Here is an 18,538-nt window from a genome sequence, read left to right on the forward strand (position 1 = left end):
TGCCAGTTTACAAAGCCGCTGGTCCAACAGGGACTGGCTGACCCGGGCTGCTGCCACGTTCTCCCGCTGGATCTGGTCTAGACGCCGCTGAGTGTCCCGATGGTCCTGCTCCACCCTCTCCAGCAGGCGCTGCTCTTCTCTGCGTGCTCCCAGGATAGCTCGCTCTACACCACGCTTTACAGATTCAGTCTCAGTTTCATGATGCTCCTGCAGCCTGCGCAGCTCTACCTCTGCCTGGGCAAGGTCACACTGTGCCTGGGTTACCCAGCATGGAGGGTACTGATGCAGGAGAACAACAGAGGAAGGACCATCTGACTGGCAATCAGGGCTTGGACAGTGGCCTGGGATAGGAGAGGTGGGAGTGCTGCCCAAAGATGTTCCCAACATTATGGATTGATGGATTTGTACTTCTCCAGTATTTAGTTCCTTCAGAATGACAGAGAGATAAATACAGAAAAAAAAAAAAGATCAGCTTCACTCGGAGCACAACACCACTGTAAAGTTCTGGTGCATACATTTCCGAAGCATTTATCAAAACCAACCGATTTACTTCAGCATGACTTTAGGAGTGAGTCATAAGTTTTTGTACATACTTCAAAGTTTTCTTTTTAATGTTGGGATTTTATTTTGAACCTAAAATTAAGCGCTGGTCATCTACTGCATTGAGTTTATGCACAATTTTATACTCGTTTAAAAGTAGCTTAAAATATTAGTCCTGTGACCTAATAAATAATACCTGTAACAAGTATGATTGCAATCTAATAAACTGCCATGCTAAGAATAGCTAAGTATAATTTCAAATGAGATTTGAAACTCTTGTGTTTTAACTAGTTTTGTTGTATTGGAGCAGCAACATGCAGCATATTCAGTCATCCATCTGCACTAAAATTGGGATAATGGCATCCAGTTACAAAACACCTCACTCCCATGAAATTATCTGTCATTAGGCATGATTTCCGTAATGCGTAAGTGTATGACAGACAGAAATCATGAATCAGTCACACACCAATTTAGTCTGGCAGAGGTGACTTTCGCTCCGTGCATGCTTGCTTGTGAAGTGCTTCTGAGTAAACAGCTGCTTATGGAAAGGTGATACAGATATGAAGAGAGGCCATAAGAGAGCTGAGGCTGTGGGTAGAAAGAACTAGCTAAGGCAAGGAAGAAAAGTTTTGAGTTCAGTGTCGAGAAATCTATTAGCATTTCAAATAGCAGCAGACAGCCAGAAGCATCCAGAGTGAGGGCGAGAGTGGGAGGTAAGGAGACAGCCAGTGTGTCAACACAACAGTACTTCTCAACTCCCCAGTCCCTGCGAATTGATCTTGCTTTGATATTTTATTCATGAGCTGTACAAAGCGATGTAGAGAAGCAGCAGTGAAAGATGTCGATCCTCTGTGTGCTGTATTGTGATAACCACGGTGAGCCATCACAAAATCAACAGAAGCACTTATGCAGGGCAAACATAAAGAAATTTATATCCCACCTTTCTGTCAGATGTGGAAACAACAACAGTCACAATTCAACAAGTAGCTTCAACAAGATATTCTACTTCAAACTTTCTCCTCAAAAGTTTTTGAAGTGTACTTTTGACTTTAAGCTTATGAAGCATGAAATAGACAGTGACTGTTGTTTTTAGGCCTATTTGATGTTACAGTAAAAGTAAATTACTGTGCTATACTGTTCTGTTCAGTGAGATCATGTATATTATTGAAAATAAGGAAAAGAATTGAAAGTAGTTTATTGCATTACCCACAATATGTCAAATGTTCAATTATGATAATACTTCAGAAGTCACCTAAATTCGATTCAGTACAAAATAAATACAAAGTGTTTTTAGCTACAGCTAGGAAACTAGCTTTAGCTTGATACGAGCACCGTGATACCCTACTTAATGTGAGTTACGTGCAGTTTTATTTCAAACCTCACTCCATATCTCACTATGGGAAGTGCCTCTTGGTGAGAGCAATTGAGTACCGGGTAATATTTCCAGAGAACTACAGTTACTCTAACCAAATGCTTTATTTGGGGACAGGTAGTAGTTTAACATTGGTGGGAAAAATTAATTACCATAGCAAAGGTCATAGAAGTGAATGAAGCTCGTCTTTACTAGTTATGGGCAATCTAACGTCCTATAACTTCCTTTTACCTAAACTGAAGCCGAGCTCCCAAAAGTTGTACACAAATCATAAGTAAAGCAAGCTCTATGGTTATGCTTTTGTTTGGGTATGTAGAGAAAAGGATTTGGGGTATTCAACCAACACAGATCCATAAAAAACAGTCGAGAGAAATATATTTATTGCTGACTGCATTTATTTTACTTTTTGTATTAGCCTGTGGCATTTGTATCAGCTGTACGAATTAAGTATTTCAGTAACAAGTCTGCTATCTGCAATTTACATTTTTTTAATATTAGCAATTAAAAATAATGAAATCCACAGCACTTACAATTTGTTACTTTAATACTGCAAAACATTGTAAGCAGCAAAACGAATCACTGAACCCAAACTTTTACCTGGACATAGTCCTTCAAAAACAAGCGATGAATGTTTCCACCATCATTGCCAGTAACTTTATCTATGTTGGGGATAAGTGACAGGAGGAACTGTGGTAGTCCCATCTCTGGTAGGACTGGCACAAGTCGCCAAAGGTTGTGCTCACATTACCAAAGTAAATTATAGATGAGGGAGTCCAGTTGCTCATGTTTTGAATGTCAGGCCATGTAAGGAAAAGTCAATAGGAAACCTTGTAGTATTATTAAAATAACAAAAACATAAAAACAAAATTAAAAACTGAACTTTACATGTAATCAAAGGATTCATGATATGTCAAAAAAGTGAATAATGAAAATTAACACCAACACTTTCAAATAAAATAAACTAACAAAACATTGAAATTGTACTAGAAAATAGGTATATGAAATACATCTGTAGGGGAAGAAAACAAAAAACATCAAACCCTGCAATGTCTTACCTGTAGTCAGGTACCGGCTCTGCTCCACCGCTCCACTCTTCTCGACTACATCCCTGTACTCCTCATACAATCAGCCTCCAGCCCTCCCTCTGTGCCATTTTCCCTCTTGTTTGCTGTTGCTAGGACACAGCCAAGCCAACTCCAGTTCCCTCTTTGTGCAGACTTCAAATTGTGTGGATCCACATTTGACATTTGTCTTGGTGTTCAGACTGTGTACTTTATGCTTTACTTGAACCGAAGATGTGTGTTTTAGAAAATGCAGCGAGTCAGAGTAAATCTATTAACTCAAACCACACAGTACGTTGCTTCAGGGACCACCACATATTTATGTCATGTAGCTTTATGATGAAAACCCATGGAAGTTTTCAAGCTATCGTTAGAGATTTACTTAACTATCTACATGAAACATTGATTTCTAGGGTCAGTGAGTCCCCACCCCCCGAAACATGAGCCATTTATATTCTCTGTGGTGATTGGGGACAAATATTATTATTAGTTGATCAATCAAGTTCAAACACTGTGCTGTAATGTCTCCAAATGTCTTTTCTGACCAGTGGAAGAAGGCTAACCTAGCACAGGGACAACACAGTGAAACACATCTCTACATACACACCAGTTAACCCGACAGTCATGTCTTTGGACTGTGGGAGGAAGCCCGATTACCCGGAGTTGTCCACATGGGCAAAGGAAGAACATGACCAGGAGGTTCAAACCAGAAACCACCTTACTGTGAGGTAACAGTGTTACATACAGTTATTCAAGTTAATTCAAATTCAACTCACATTCCTGAAATTCACATTTTTACTTTAGTTATTCAAGAAATTCAGATATAAATTCTTCAAAGTTAGGGCTGCGTGGTACATTTATATAGTGACGACTGCAGAATGCTCATTTTGTCTGACCAGAAGGGCAAACCCAATATATCTAAATTTTACAAAGAGAGAAAAGCAAAACATCCTTAGATTAAAGCAGGAACACAGAATGCTTTTCTTCATTTCTATCCCATATTTTATACTTGTGTATTAAAAACATTATTGTTAGAAGTCTATCGCAAATCATTTATAATAACTCAACTAACAGAGCTCTAAACTCTACCAACAGAGCAAGTAAGACTTTGACACAGAGATATCCAATCTTAAAACATATAGTTAAAAAATAAACAGTATTTGTGCAGTGTGGAAATGCCTGCTAGTCATTAGGTGGCTTGGTCTCAATGTATCCCGACAGAATTTTAAGGAAATGCCAAATAGTTACTTACTTTAGCTAATTTTTAACTTGTGTGTAGTTTTTCCTCATGAAAAAATGAGTGTTGGTGTTACTGGTTACTGGAACATTGGATGAGCAAAAAAAGGACAATCAGAACCAATGTTCTAAGAACATTCACACAGATGAACAGGAAATGCAGTGAGTAAAATGGCCATTTTAGGCAAATAATTACTGTGAGTCAGCCTGAAAAACCAAAGTTTCCATCACATTTTTTGTTAAGCTGCGGGGGGCTTCTAGTAGCTGCCTCCTCCTTTCACCAAATTACAATACTGTGCAAAAGTCTTGAGTCACCCTTCAGTTCTTTATATTGTGCTTCCAAAGAAGTCAGCGTTTGTTGCAGTTTTTATGTTCACACCAAACTCGTACCTGACAATTTTCAGAGGAGCGCATTTTTTTTTCTTTGTGTTTGTTTTTTTATTATAAAGTCACTGACCTATGATTCATTCATGCTTAACTCAAGGGATGAACCACTGCTGTGTCTTCTCATAACAGACAATGAACCAATTTTAAAATTGTATCTTTAGGCAATTTTTTCCTGGCAGCTTGTCACAAAACATCATTTGTTCCCATTTTTACAAATAATAAAAAAATAAAAATGCCAGAAACACAGTTTGACAGCCATTAATTAGTATTTTGAATCAACATGGTCCTTTCCAAAGAGCTACTAGATAAAAAAATTGGGAAATCTTGCCATAGTGTGCAGTGTGTCCTTAAAAAAAAAAATGTAAGAAAACAGAGCATGTGGGGGTCAAAAGAAGACGTGTCAAGCCTGGAAACTATCTGCAGATGAACAGTAAATTGGGGGGCACATAAAAAAAATAAATGGTAAAAACCTAACATAAGGACCTAAGAGCTACATCTGGCCCTTCAGTTGATCCACTTACTAAGCATTCATCGGGTTTGGAGGAGCGATGAATCTCAGTGTCAAATCTTTCGTTTAAATTGTCATCAATATGTACAGAGGAGGTCAGGAGGTCGGCAGACAGTGAGTTTCTGCAGCTGTCTAAAACACACTGGAGGCTCAGTCATTGGTTTGGGGCTCCATCTGAGCCAGTGGTGTTGGAGATCTTGTCAGAATAGATGAATTATAAACACAGAACAGTACTGATTTTGATCCAATGTTAAGAGCTTTCCAAATAGCATCATTTTCAGCATGATCCCAAACACACTGCCAGTGCAGTAAAAACATACCTGAGAAAAAAGAAAGAAAAAGAATTGTACAAATGGGTTTTTCCTCATCTACTATATGTACGTTTCAATAAATCAGTGCCCCCATTTCCCTTACAAAAGATAAAGAAAAGAGGGGTGGCTTGAGACTTTTGCAGAGTAGAGTGCCATACCAAGGCATCAGATTTAACACTCTGATATTTCATTCTACTTTTATGACATGAATGTCTCATCTCACACAATTTTTATTTGAAGGGGTTGTCTGTCTCAGGCACAGTATGCCCATGAATTCATCTGCATGTTTCCACAAGTACGGATGGATTTTAAAAGGACAGGAAGTGCTGTTACTTTGTATGTTTATAGTTTTTGAACTCATTACTCAAGCAGAAAGATGAGCTGGTGCTCACAAGTACTGGGTGCTGCCTCTTCTGGAGCATGAGCCAACATCTTATGTGATTCAACAGGAGTATGAGAAAACGAGGATATTTTTAAACTGAAAATCTCCTCTGCTGGAGTCCCTTTACCAAGACGTTCAAAGAAACCCAAAGAAAAGACACCAGGACAAGTGTTGTATTGCTAGGCAAAAAAAATTTATAAATTAATAAAAACATTCCCTTTGTAGTGTTCTTCTGACAGCTTTTCCCACTTTGCAAGTTGTGTTCTCTTTTTCTCTAATGATTTCAAAATATAGAAAAATATTTCTGACAACATTCATCATGACATGATTTTCAGATGATTTTCATTCTGTAGCGTTAATCATTTCACATTCGTCTCCCACTTGCTTATCGTTGTTTTTTTTGTTTATATATATATAAACAGTATTTACACATCAAAATCAATCCATACCATCTCTCAGCTTCAACCCAGAGACACCAGAGCATGTTTTGCATAGATCACAGAGGGGAAAATGTCAGAGGTGAAAGGTCAAAGCCTTTGAAAGAAACAAGATCATAACAAAAGATATCAATATCAAACATGGCACAGATTGGACATTTTGAAGCGGCAAATGAGTCCTTGAGATGTTTACTGTCCCACCCCTCCACTTTCTCCAGGTGGCGCTGCAGCTCGCAATGTAAAAACAGGAGTGGCAGTTCAACATTTTGGATTGCTGTTTGCGTTCACAAAAAAACCAAACAAACAAAAAAAACCCCAAAAGACATTACACGCTCAAAATTAAGCAAAAACACAGGAAAATTTTCAAAGAACAATTTTAGTGAAATTTATTTTAAAAGTTATTTTTTACTTAATTGTCAGATCAATTTTAGTGTTCAAGAAAATGTTTAAAACACAGCAGAAAAAAAAAGTAAAAACAAACAAAACCTGCCAAACATAATCTTCCAGAGCTTAGCTTTGGGTTTACAACAACTCCTTTTTTATTTGTCAGTTAACAGAGTCTGAAAACAACAATAGCAGGCCAAGGAAGCAGGTTTGGAGTCTGAGCAGAGCTGAGACGCTGCAGCTCACACTGGCTGAGATGCTCGTTCATGAAGAGCTCACACGTTTTGGAAGGCCATCGTTCATTGTGCTAAACAAATTAAGCAGGAACTTTTTTTTTCAGATTTGTTACAGCATGATTACTCCATGGCCACTAGAGGAACAAAAACATGTTGTGCATCCAGCCGTGGTAGCTGCTGAAAGCAGAAAGCGTCAAAATCAATTTCCCAAAATGAAAAAGAATAAGAGGGAAAAAAGGCCTGTGCCCCCGTCCATGACCCCTGTTATGTGAACGATTGGAGTGCTCATGTATATATATATTTTTCTTTAAAAACCAGCAGAGTATGAAAAGCAACTTCCATAAAGCTAAGTAAATCATCACAGTCACCATGAAGCCTTGATTCTATTTGCCAGACTCCCTTTCATTTACCTGTGTGCAACGTGTGTTTTACATATAATCACTGCTCTAAATAAACTTCTGCTTACAGTCTTTCAAGGAAGACGTCAAAGGCCCTGGTAGGAAACAATCCCCTTATAAAAACGCCACATTACAAACTTCATCACATTGGTTTTTGTATACTTGCAAATGAACTAAAAAAAAGATCAAATAAAATTAAAAGATTAACCGCGAGTACAGACTGCAATCCCTAATTAGACAGATTTATTAATGCCACGTTCTTACTGAGAAGCTCCCTTTTCGTTAATTAGGCTGAGCCTTAAAAATTTGAAATCATTAAAAAACAAAAACTCTAACTGGCACCGTTTTGTGGGCGTGAAACGTTGACTAAAGAAGCGCGATTCATGGATAAGGTTCATTACAGTGTTCAGACCATGTACCATCAAACTGTCTACGATTGCTTAAACAGACATTGTGAGTTTCAGGTATCAGCGATTGTCTTTGGTGTACCATGAACACTAATGACTGTAACTGTGACTGGAAGTGACATTAAGAAACAGAGCAAGTACCATCAATCTTTATCAGAGCTGTTTGTAAAAAATAGTTTTGTTAGAAAACACAATCTTGAGTGTAAAAGACATGGAACCTGATGAGGAATGAGGCCCTCTGTTCTCGTTTTTTTGTTTCCTCTCCCTCGCTCTTCAGATAACACATGTACAGCAGACTGGGTGATACGCGGATGGACGGATGGCAGTGTGTAAAGTACAAGAGAGATTTCTCTACCCAGAGCAAACATTCAGCGTGAAACCTCGCTGTCATCGCCGAGCTCTGCAGGTGCACGACTCACTAACCACTAAACCCTACTGCATGGAAGCTAATTTAAGCTTAGTACTATTGCACAAACCAAACACTACTTAACTGTTAGTTTATCATAAAACCTCGCCTTATCTGACATGCAGAAACTATTTACCTATTAATAAAAAACCAGAAACAAACTATGGGTCATTACGAAATGCATCTAAGAAATTCTGTAGAAAAGTGACTCACAGCCGGGACGAAATCCCACACGTACGAGCACGACGAACGCGGCTATGGCTTCGACGAGCTGAGGACGTCTCAGCTTGTTGCAGAAAGTGAAAGTGGTGTAATGGGAAAGAAATGTTAGACGTTTTGCAGGGTGGCAGGCAGTTTCTCTACTGCTAAGAGTTGAGAGAGAATGGCTAGTATGTGCAAATATGTTACTTGGAAAGCTGGGTCACAGGTAGATGATTTAACAAAGCACTCCTAAGAATAATGCACATTTTTACAGTTTTTACAGTTTCTGGCAACATTACAGAAAACTGCTACAGATATTACAGAGCTGTAAAATGACTACTTACCATTTTATAAAAAAACAAAACAAAAAAAACCCCAAAAACAAATTAGCAACACATTACAAAGGAAAACAGTGAATATCAAGTCTTGGCAAAAGCTTTTAACACTGTGTGGCTGCAACTTCATTCAACCTCAAAACACAATAAATTAAAGAAAAGCTGATCACAACTTGCATCAGCACCTCCACGTGCACATTTATACTTGGTACCCAATGAAAGAAAAAGATAGAGTAGCTATTTCACCATTAAAATGGGTGTTAGTGTTTCAAAAAAAAAAAAAAAGTAGCAGCATATTATTTTCCCAGATGTGCTGTGTGTTCGGTTTGGCCTGTCTCACCAAGAAAACAAAATCTTTTTCAAGAAAAGTCATGAACGCCTCATGACATTCTGGGTCATGAAATTCAAAATAAGGGAAATAATGCCAACGCACAGGTGGAATTAAAAAAAATAAAAAATCGTGCAGAATTTCGAGTCTTTCAAAAACACTGAATGACACACAAAGGATGCGACACGTACAAGTACGGAAGAGGATCAGGATCACTGGGGTACAAAAAGTGGGCACATCTTTTTTTTTCTTCTTTTCCAGAATTCTGAGAAAAAATTTATTTGACTTTAATGTCAGGATTCGGACTTTTTTCTCAGAATTCTGAGATTAAAATCAGAATTCTGGGAAAAAAGTAATTCTGATGAAAAAGTCTGAATTCTGGAAAATAAGAAGAAGAAGAAAAAAAAAAAAGATGTGCCCACTTTTTTCCCCAGTGGCCATGATCCTCTTGCCGTCTTCGTGATTCCTCCGCTTAATTTTTTTATTTAATTTTTTTTTAAATGGCGAACAGTGAATGGTTAGCTAATGGCCTGAACAGTTGGCGTCACCTTTTTGGAAAGGAGTGATTCATTCAAATAAACTCTCATACACAATGGCAGACACATCTGCTCCCACATGTTGCTGATATGTCTATAAAACGGTGCAAATTCAGAAGACAAATGTTTAAAACGTTAAAAGAAAAAGGCAATAATTACCCAAGTTTCTCAGTACAATTATGGTAGTCGTGCTGATTCACAGGAGACAAAGTGGCGCTCTCCCACACGGAGGTTTTTCCAGTTTTCATCTCATTCAGTGATGACTAGCATTTAGTGCAGCCTTTTTAAAATAAACCTAAAAAAGCTCCCATGTTTTTTGGGAACGCTTCTGTTTTTTTAAAGTGAACTTTTTCTCTTAGTCCGTCCTTGACAAAAGCTCTGATGAAAGCAAACATGAGCCAGCTGCACGGAGATGACCAAACTGATGGGATTACTTTGTAAGTGGCTGACTCGCACACGCTTTCAATCTTTTCCTGCCAAACAATTTTTGGTGTTTTTTTCTGTTGTTGTTGAAGAGGAAACCTTCTTTGTGCCAGCCTGAAAGCACCCTTTCAAAACAAAAGATAACAAGTATTGACTAGCACCAATATGTGCACCTACTTCTTTAATCTGTGGCTTTACTGTGTCGTATTATACCATGAAATGGCATGTGTATATACAAGCTCCCGAATCTCAAGTATTTACCGAGATTTTCTGTGTACAGGATGTGAATATAATACACGATATGCACAATATCATAAGTGTACAGATGAGGAAAATGATTCCAGTCCTATAGGTATCCTAGAATAATTTTAGTAATAAAAAAATCCCAGTTTTCCTCTTTTGTCTGCTTCGTTGCAGACGATCCATTTCAGTGACAGAAAAGTCTCACGTGTGTCCTGATGGGAGAATCCTACATCAATCTCTTCTTTGTGTACAGCCTAAATCAACAGACGTGAAGCTAAAGTTTGAGGAGTCTGAGTTTACCTTCTACTCCTCTGCTTCCTGGCTGTGCGGGAAGGGCAAAGAGACGGCGTGCTCCTGCGTGAGGGCAGCCAGCTCCTTGAGGAACTCGCAGAAGATAACGGCGCAGTAGACGGCGTTCTTTACTCGCAGCGCTTCAGCTTGCTTCTCAAGGCCAGACGCACCTCCGCTGCCCCGGAACAGAGCGCTGTGCAGTGATTGGCCGCCATCCCGTACGTGTGCGAGGGCGAGCTGAGCGGCGTGCCGAGCCCGTGTTGGACTGTTTGTGTGACGAAGAATCAGGTCTCCGAGAGATGGCTTTCGACTCTTCACTGGAAGAGAAGGGCACGGTTTCACAACAGGGAAATAAAACTGTGACGCGAGACTGCTCTGACATCTCTGTGCTTTCCCGGCGTTTTCAAAGATAGAAAAGAAGTCACCAAGTGGGCCCATAGTTCTGATTATCTCCTTTAATGTGGAGTTTGGTAACAAATCACTGCACAGCAAAAAACAAAAAACCCTCAAAAACCTCTAAACATGAAGCAAATCTGTTAGGTATGTTTGTTTTTTTACAAAGTACTAATGGTAAGATGTTACGGCACCAATAAATCGCTTCTTCTGCTTTCTAACAGTTTTGTCTTTTTTTTAAATTTATCCTAAATTTTTCCAATTCAAATGTACTTTTATTGGAATTTCGCAGTGTGTTTAAAATATTTTTAAACATCTTTGTTCATTGGATTTTGGTAAATTATCTTTGATTAACACTTCTCACTAAATTTATGACCAAAGTCATCAAAGCCACGCCTGTATGTGTAAATGTAGCTCTTCCTATTTCTATACTCACCAAGGGAATCAGAGCGGCGCAAAGTAGGAACTGCTGCCGGCGAGTCGCTCCAGTCCACTTTGCTTCGGGCCACCAAGTACTGCTGGGCTTTCCTCAGCATGGCAGGAAAGTCCTCGTGAGATGCGGCAAATGCCTCGATGCGGTTCTTCACAGAACCTAAAACCTGAGGAGAGTTGTGGAAACAAACTTTTAAACTTTTTGATCACCTTTGCTTGGTGTTGTTAACCCCTCTCTCAGGCTTGTCATCCCCTCAAGACTAAAATTCACATGAAGTTAACAATTTAAGTTTTATAAAAGGAACAGAGTCTATTGCCTTCAATAAACGCGACACTTTGAGTGTGAGGTTTGAGAAAAATCCACGAAGTCACTAAAACTGAAACTGTTGAACTTTCTGTGAATGTGCTCGCTGGTGTGGATGGATCACTCGACTGAAACTGCAGTTATATTTATTCATTTATTGTATTTTTTTATGTCCACTGCAGCAGTGAATTCAAGTATCTGAAAATAAAGAAAATGAATGTGGAAAGAAACTGGATGCAAATATCACTGTGGGCCTGATGCTTTTGGAACCAGAGCGTGCACAGAAGTAAGGTGGGCTGGAAGTGGACAACTATGCCTAAAGGCAGACACCCAAAAACTGTAATCCTTTCAATGACAAAAAGAAACTATTCACTTTCTCTACCATTTTCAGAACAAGGGGAAAGAGGGCACCAAAAACCATTATAAACAACTTCTGCATAGTGCAGCGTACCTGGATTAGTGACTTGACACTGGGCTGGAAGACCATGTTGGTGTTGAGCAGGAAGGAGCGTAGGAGGGGCTGAGGATAGCAGGCCAGCTGGGCCACAATGCCAGTGAGCAGGATGTTGACGTATAACGAGTTTTGGAGCATGTTCTCCAGCTTGGCAAACAGAACTGTCATGAATGGACCTGCACGGAGGAAGAGCGGTGGATCATTGAATAGAAAGATAGAATGCTCAACTCTTGTCAGCAGGAAAGAGTAACTGCTTCTCAGAAGTGGGTTTTAACTGCTTGTGATTATATGGTTGCAAATCCTTTCACCATCCTTTAAATATAGTCGAGAAGAGTTCTTAAGTTTGAGGAATTGACACTGCAGATAGAAACGTTGCTGATTAAAAAGGTGGTAATTACACCATCAACCACATAACTTCAACAGCTGTGCTGTTAGCAATTATCAAAAGCAAGAGCTCAGTGATACAATTCCTGTTACACATCCAACCACTTATTTGATACAGCAGTGCGAGCATGAAGATATGATGACAGCAATAGACGTATCCACAAACTGATGCAACAATGAAAGAAATCCGTGAGTCTCACCTGTGTATGGCTGGGACACAGGTTGGTTCAGTGGTCTGGCAGGACTACAGATGCCCACCGCAGACCCGTCTGCCTTCACGTCACCTGTCAGCTTCCCCTCCAGTGCTGATGACAGCTGCTGTTCTTCTTCCTGGCGCTCAGTGGACAGACTCTCTCTGGCGATTTCCTCCAGCTGACAGGCTGCTTTGCAGCGCTCTTTCACCCGGTCCTCCAGTTCTCTCAGCTCCTGTGTGAACGCCTCAATGCTAATGCCCTGACCGTTGGCATCGCCAGGCAGCTGTGGGTCTCCCGGCGCCTGCTCCAGCAGCTCCTCAATAAGACTCTCTACAGACTGCTGACTGGCTTCTGGAAGATCTGAGGATGCATCATGTGGGTTTAAGGTTTCACTTGACAGCAGTTTGGTATCAGATGCTGACTGGTTAATGGAGGTCGGAGTAAAAATCTTGCTAGGACAAAGAGATTGTGCATCACTGATGTCACTGTTGCTAAAAATAGACTTTGGGAGAGCAGTGCAGCTTTGCGAGGGGCAGTTAACAAGGGAACCATTTTGGTTGGCGTTTTCATCCAAATACTGCTGATCATCCAAGTCCCTCTTCACTTTCTTCACCTCCAGTCCTCTATCACGACTGTCTGAGCACCCGTCTCCCTGCACCATTGTTCCATTATACATAGCCTGGTAGCTAACAGTGATGGCAGATGAGGGGATGTGAGGAGCTGGGGAGGAGATGGGATGAGAAGTGGATAAAGCGGTTGCTGAAGACGAAGAAGGTACGAGAGGAGGTACAGGCTTGGGAGGCAGCTCCTCTCTCTGAAGGCTGCGTTTCTTGGAGCGAGGCGTTAGGCTGATGCAGCTGTTTTTGCCAATCGTAACATCCCACTCTCCGCTGTCCCGCTCAGAGCTACTCCATTCAGACCGCGCTGCTGCCACAATGGCCGCCCTTTGCTGACCGGGAGAAGAGTTATGACTTCCTCCCTGCTGGAAAGAGAAGTGCTCAGGGAACATAGTCATTGGGACATTGGAGGTAGGGGGAAGTGGGGGTGGTGGGGCTGTGTTTGGGGATGGGTTTTCGCCATCATATGGTGCCGACCAGTCACGACAAGCCCAAGAGCAAAACTCAATGCTCCTCCGAGCGTCCTTAAGATACTCCAGATAACCTGAATCCCAGTCCAGACAATCTGTGTGGGTCTGCTGATGGTGCATCGGGCTATCAGGAGACATCTGGTGGGAGCTTGAAGAACTGAACTGCAGTGGATCCATGCTAGAGGAGGTAGGAGCACCTCCACCTCCTGATCCACCTCCACTGCTCTGCTGTCTCATGAAGAAGGACAAGCGGGATGGAGTGCTGGGTCTGGGTGGGGCGGGAGACTCTGTGCTGGGACTATTCAGTACTGCAGGATGACAATATATGGGCAAACAGGAAAACCATGAGTAGAGCCAGGATCTGCTATCCCGATTAATACAGACACTGTATGCAAACAATCAACTTACATACGATAACATTCCTAACACCAAGAGTTTTCCATGCAAATTTACTCTGGCTCTACAACTAAAGGTCTTAAGTAAAGTAAGTGACTAGAGTAGCTGCACAACTATTGTGTACAGTGTATTCCACTCAGTAAAAGATTGTATTTCAAGTGCAGTTCATATCATTTACAACCACAACTATTAGTGTCAACTGCTCACTCTCCACAAGTGTGTAGCTCACCTTTGCCCCAAAATGGATTATCCTCATCTCTCTCAGAGGAGGCAGCTGTGTTGAACCGGCAGCACTCTGGGATTAATGACAGGAACTTGTCCGCTGACTTTCCGTATAAGTCAGTCTCCCTGATAGCACGACGCTGACTCAGCATTACGTGAGTACATGGCAGGAGATACCTGAGAGCGAGAGAACACACAGAAGCAACTTCAGTAATTTTAGATAAGTTAATCCACATGCACAGGATATAGCTTACTATTCAGGAAGCTTAAACTGTGTTGTCATTTTTAATTCTACATTTCCATTCTTAATATTTGCCATATTTATCTTGCTGTGACAAACCACCTTAAAACACAGACAGTATGCCCTAATCACAGCCTGCAGGTAATGTGTTAACGGGTGGGGGGGTCACTGGCAACTTCTGACAGTAGTATGGGAAATGGGAGAAACAGCCATTGGTAGTTCATAAAATTTTTGTAAAAATGGGCAGAAATAACCTTGTCTGTTTCGTCTCGTGGTAACTGCTGACAGATGGTGACTGTGCGTCATAACCTTTACTTAATCTAAATGACTAGATGTGTGAAGAAGCCCTTTGAAAGTATAACATTTGGCAAAATGCTCTGAAGCGCACACAAACCTGAGTACAAGCTGTAGCATGACGTCTTCACAATTCAAGGACAGGAGAGTCCTGAAGAGGCTTAACGATACCATGCAGAGCTGCAAAACAAGCAGAAAGAAACTGCTTAGAAAACAACCATTTTCTGAGGAGGACATACACATACGTAGGACACTGTGATGATTCATAAAAAATATTTTTTTGAATTCCCCCCTCCAAAAAAAGCCTCAGAATAAATTTCAGAACCCAAACGATATAGGATTTTAAAATTTTAGGATTTAAAAATGTGATATATCGGTTGATATTGTTTGTTTTCTGTTTTTTTGGATTACCTTTCTACGCTTTTTTGCTCCACTTGGAAAAGTTGGTATTTGTGTCCCTTTGGTAAACACACTACGCAACATCAACACTCATAACGTGGTTGAAATGTACATTTTGATACCTTATGTTGGAAGCTAATATTGGTTAGACTCCAATAAAATTCTATAACAGCAAAATTTACTATTTTCTTAGCAGTGAACACCAGTAATTTTAGTCAGCAGTGCTGATGTTTTAACGCTATTCCTTTTTAACTCCTATTTGGGGGTAACCATCGTTTCTCTTTTTTCCGTCATACTTCAGGTGAATTAATAGATTTTTTTCCTAACACCACTGCTGTTCCAAAAAGACTGATATTTATGCATTTGGAGGGAATTTAAGATAATGTTGAAACATTTTGCTGAGGCTTATTTAACCACTTATAAATAACTGGTAACAAAATCCTCAATTGTTGCAGCAGACATGAAGAGCTTCAGTTTCCAGGTTTATTCTGTATCCTACTCAGTTTCTGCTTTAAACCCACTCACCACCCACTCAGTCGAGTTCAAATGAGGGCCTCAGGGCTCCTTTACAAATATGCACGCACACACACACACACACACACACACACACTTATATACGGACCCTTGAATTGCTGCTAATGCGCGTGAGCAGCGTGTCCAGGATGGTGTCATTGTCATGGCGATGCAGCAGGATGAAGCGCAGGAAAGTTTTGAGGAGGGAAGTTTCCGTTATACTGCGCAGAAAAAGATCAAGGTAGGCTGTGCTGGCGATCATCTCATCCACCGATGACTGCAAACACACACAATTAAAGGCGTCTCAAAACTGCTAAAAATATGCAATATGATAATAGTTATGTGTGCACAGTTAAAAGCAACATTAAGGGAATTTGTTCACCCCCCCTCCCCAACTCGGCTGTTAAAGAAACTGCAGCCTTTCTAACAAAAACAGTCCCCTTTGCTACCTTATGCAGGGCGGGGCCGATGACAGGTACAAGGAAGCCGTTGTGAAGGTAATCCAAAAGCTGTGAGCGGACCAGGGGATGGGCGACCTGCACCACGGCGTTGCAGAACTCGAGCGAGTTCATGAAGAGCACGAGCGACGACACGCCCATCCAGTCCTCCCGCCGAAGGGCATGCCAGTCATCTCCTCGAACTTCTATCTTCCTCGGCAGAGAGGAATAAAGAGCGCTGAGGCCTGTCGCCAACACCTGAGGAGAGGCAGAGAGGTCACAGATGTTGCTGACTGAGTCACCTCTAGGAAGTCAGCAGGTGGCACCTCTCAAATAGGAGTCTATTTTTAAAGTTCTGACTTTTGGAAGTAACAAACAAGAGCTACAAACTACACCAAATTAATGATGGAGAAAATAAGCAGCATTTTCATACAAATATCACCAAGTCACAGCCCATCCAACCCCTTCCATTAAGACTGTGCTGACTAACGGCTATTATTACTGTCTGCTGCAAATCTCAACTGCTGAAATGAACAGTTTTTAAATATTTTCATCATAATTCAAATAATTGCAGCATGATGGTCCGTACTCTGAGTCCTACTGTTACCAAAAAAAGGTTTAAACGAGTGCCTTCCCAGCACATGCAGACACAGTGGATTCACAGTCTAGCTCAAAGCCCGTCATGTATCTTAGCCTTTTAATAACAGCTGATGACTTTTATGAAAATCCAATATTTATTGCTGCTGCCGTGCACATATAGGATGGAGAAACCTGAACCCGTTAGGCTGACAAAACAGATGCAAACTTCCTCAAAAAGAGCTGTGCACGGACACTGAGGGAGAGGGAGCAAAGACGGGATGTTCTCTGTACTCTGCTTACAACGTGAGAAAGACTACAATTGTTCCTGTTGTCTAAGAATGTTGAACTAGATCCAAAACTGTCAAAGCAAAGCTGATTATGATACGTGTGAGTATGCACAGACAGGAAATAGCCAGACTCGGGCAGAGAGGAGCAATTGGTCATTAACGCCACCTCCACTGGATCTTTCAGCTGTAACTAGGTCAGACTGAAGCTGCTAGAAGGAAGATGAGCAGAAAATAGCTGAGTTAGCACCAGAGTATAGAGACCTGAGAGGGAGGGGGGCAGGGGTAGACTACTGACCACAGTGCTGTATGCAGACATCACGCAGCACTCGCTCTTATAATGCAGTATGAAAGCTTAAACATTGCTCTGGGACCAGATTCAGTTAAAATCCTGACCAATTCTTGTTCATACATTCAAATGTATGCAGACACATGTTCCCATTGCAGAACTGTTAAGCAAATTAAACTAATAGCTTTAAATATGCACCTCAGACTGCATTAAGTATAACATGGCTCTTTAATTACATCTAGTGGCAGCTAAAAGAAATGACAAAAACAAGGCAGACAGGTTTTACTTCAAAGCGGAATAAACTTTCCACCTTCAAGTTATGATTGTGTTTCCAAACAGAAAAAAGAAATCACAGTTCAAAAATGATAAAATATCCTTCCTTTGTTTTCATCTTTCTTTTAGGTCTCCTGCTTAAAGAACAAACAGTTATTACTAAAGAGTGCTTCTAAACTCACTGGGGGAGAACTGCATCAGAAAGGAAACCGCATTTCACACAAGTTTTCTTAAGCTGTCTTCTTTATCACTAAACAATAAAGTTTCTCCTAAAAACTGCAAACATGTGATGTTGGGTGAGTTTCTGGGTTTTTTTTAATAGGAAGCCTCGAGTTGAGACACAGTTGATAGGATGTAGATAAGGATGAACGGTCTGTCAGAGTGCATAGTCATCTCCTTCTCCTTCCACTATCGCACACCATCAGAATTAGACAGCCTGGGCGCGCGCACACACGCACACACACACACACACACACACACACACACACACACACACACACACACACACACACACACACAGCACGTGGGGGCTGGCTGTTGTGGTGTGAGTTATTATAGCCATGAAAAGGCGAGAGGTGCGAGCGACAAACAGCAGAGGACAAAGGAGCGTCACCGCACTCCAGCTACACCCCCCCTCCACCCCACCCCACAACCCTTCTCAGCCACTTCCTCCTATCTATCTCTATCACTCCCCGTGTTCATCTCCCACTTCTGTGCTGTATAGAGCGGCTTGAGACAGTCCTTGACCTTAACATAATAGACATGCTGTGCAACCATTCACGGTCATTACACTTCATAACATAATATTCTTGAGCGTGAGAGCTGTTGAGAGAGATATTGTGTTATATTGATTGGACTTGAGTTCCAGGATACATATAAAGGACAAAGCTAATGCCAGACATTGAAAGACGTAACGTAGCACCTTTTTCAGAGTGAAACGG

At 41.0% G+C, this 18,538-nt stretch overlaps 1 protein-coding gene across 3 annotated transcripts in view; it reads right to left on the reverse strand.

Moving 5' to 3' along the window:
• Positions 1–333: 333 nt before the first annotated feature.
• fhip1b (FHF complex subunit HOOK interacting protein 1B) overlaps positions 334–18,538 on the reverse strand; it is a 32,648-nt gene continuing 14,443 nt past the window's right edge. For 2 of the 3 annotated variants that reach the window (XM_013914158.1, XM_013914159.1), the window contains exons 5-12: positions 16,185–16,430; positions 15,845–16,012; positions 14,924–15,003; positions 14,296–14,465; positions 12,590–13,978; positions 12,003–12,181; positions 11,252–11,414; positions 9,213–10,739 (exon numbers count right to left, since the gene is read on the reverse strand). In XM_013914158.1, coding sequence (XP_013769612.1) covers positions 10,435–10,739; positions 11,252–11,414; positions 12,003–12,181; positions 12,590–13,978; positions 14,296–14,465; positions 14,924–15,003; positions 15,845–16,012; positions 16,185–16,430 — 2,700 coding nt within the window. In that variant the 3' untranslated portion in view covers positions 9,213–10,434. Of the gene's footprint in view, positions 427–9,212; positions 10,740–11,251; positions 11,415–12,002; positions 12,182–12,589; positions 13,979–14,295; positions 14,466–14,923; positions 15,004–15,844; positions 16,013–16,184; positions 16,431–18,538 lie in introns of those variants that run through there. The other variant, XM_005746238.1, reaches the window with a different exon arrangement.

The sequence above is a fragment of the Pundamilia nyererei genome, unplaced genomic scaffold, assembly GCF_000239375.1.
Source record: "Pundamilia nyererei isolate P.nyererei 1_Seehausen unplaced genomic scaffold, PunNye1.0 scaffold00175, whole genome shotgun sequence".
Taxonomy (NCBI): Eukaryota; Metazoa; Chordata; class Actinopteri; order Cichliformes; family Cichlidae; genus Pundamilia; species Pundamilia nyererei.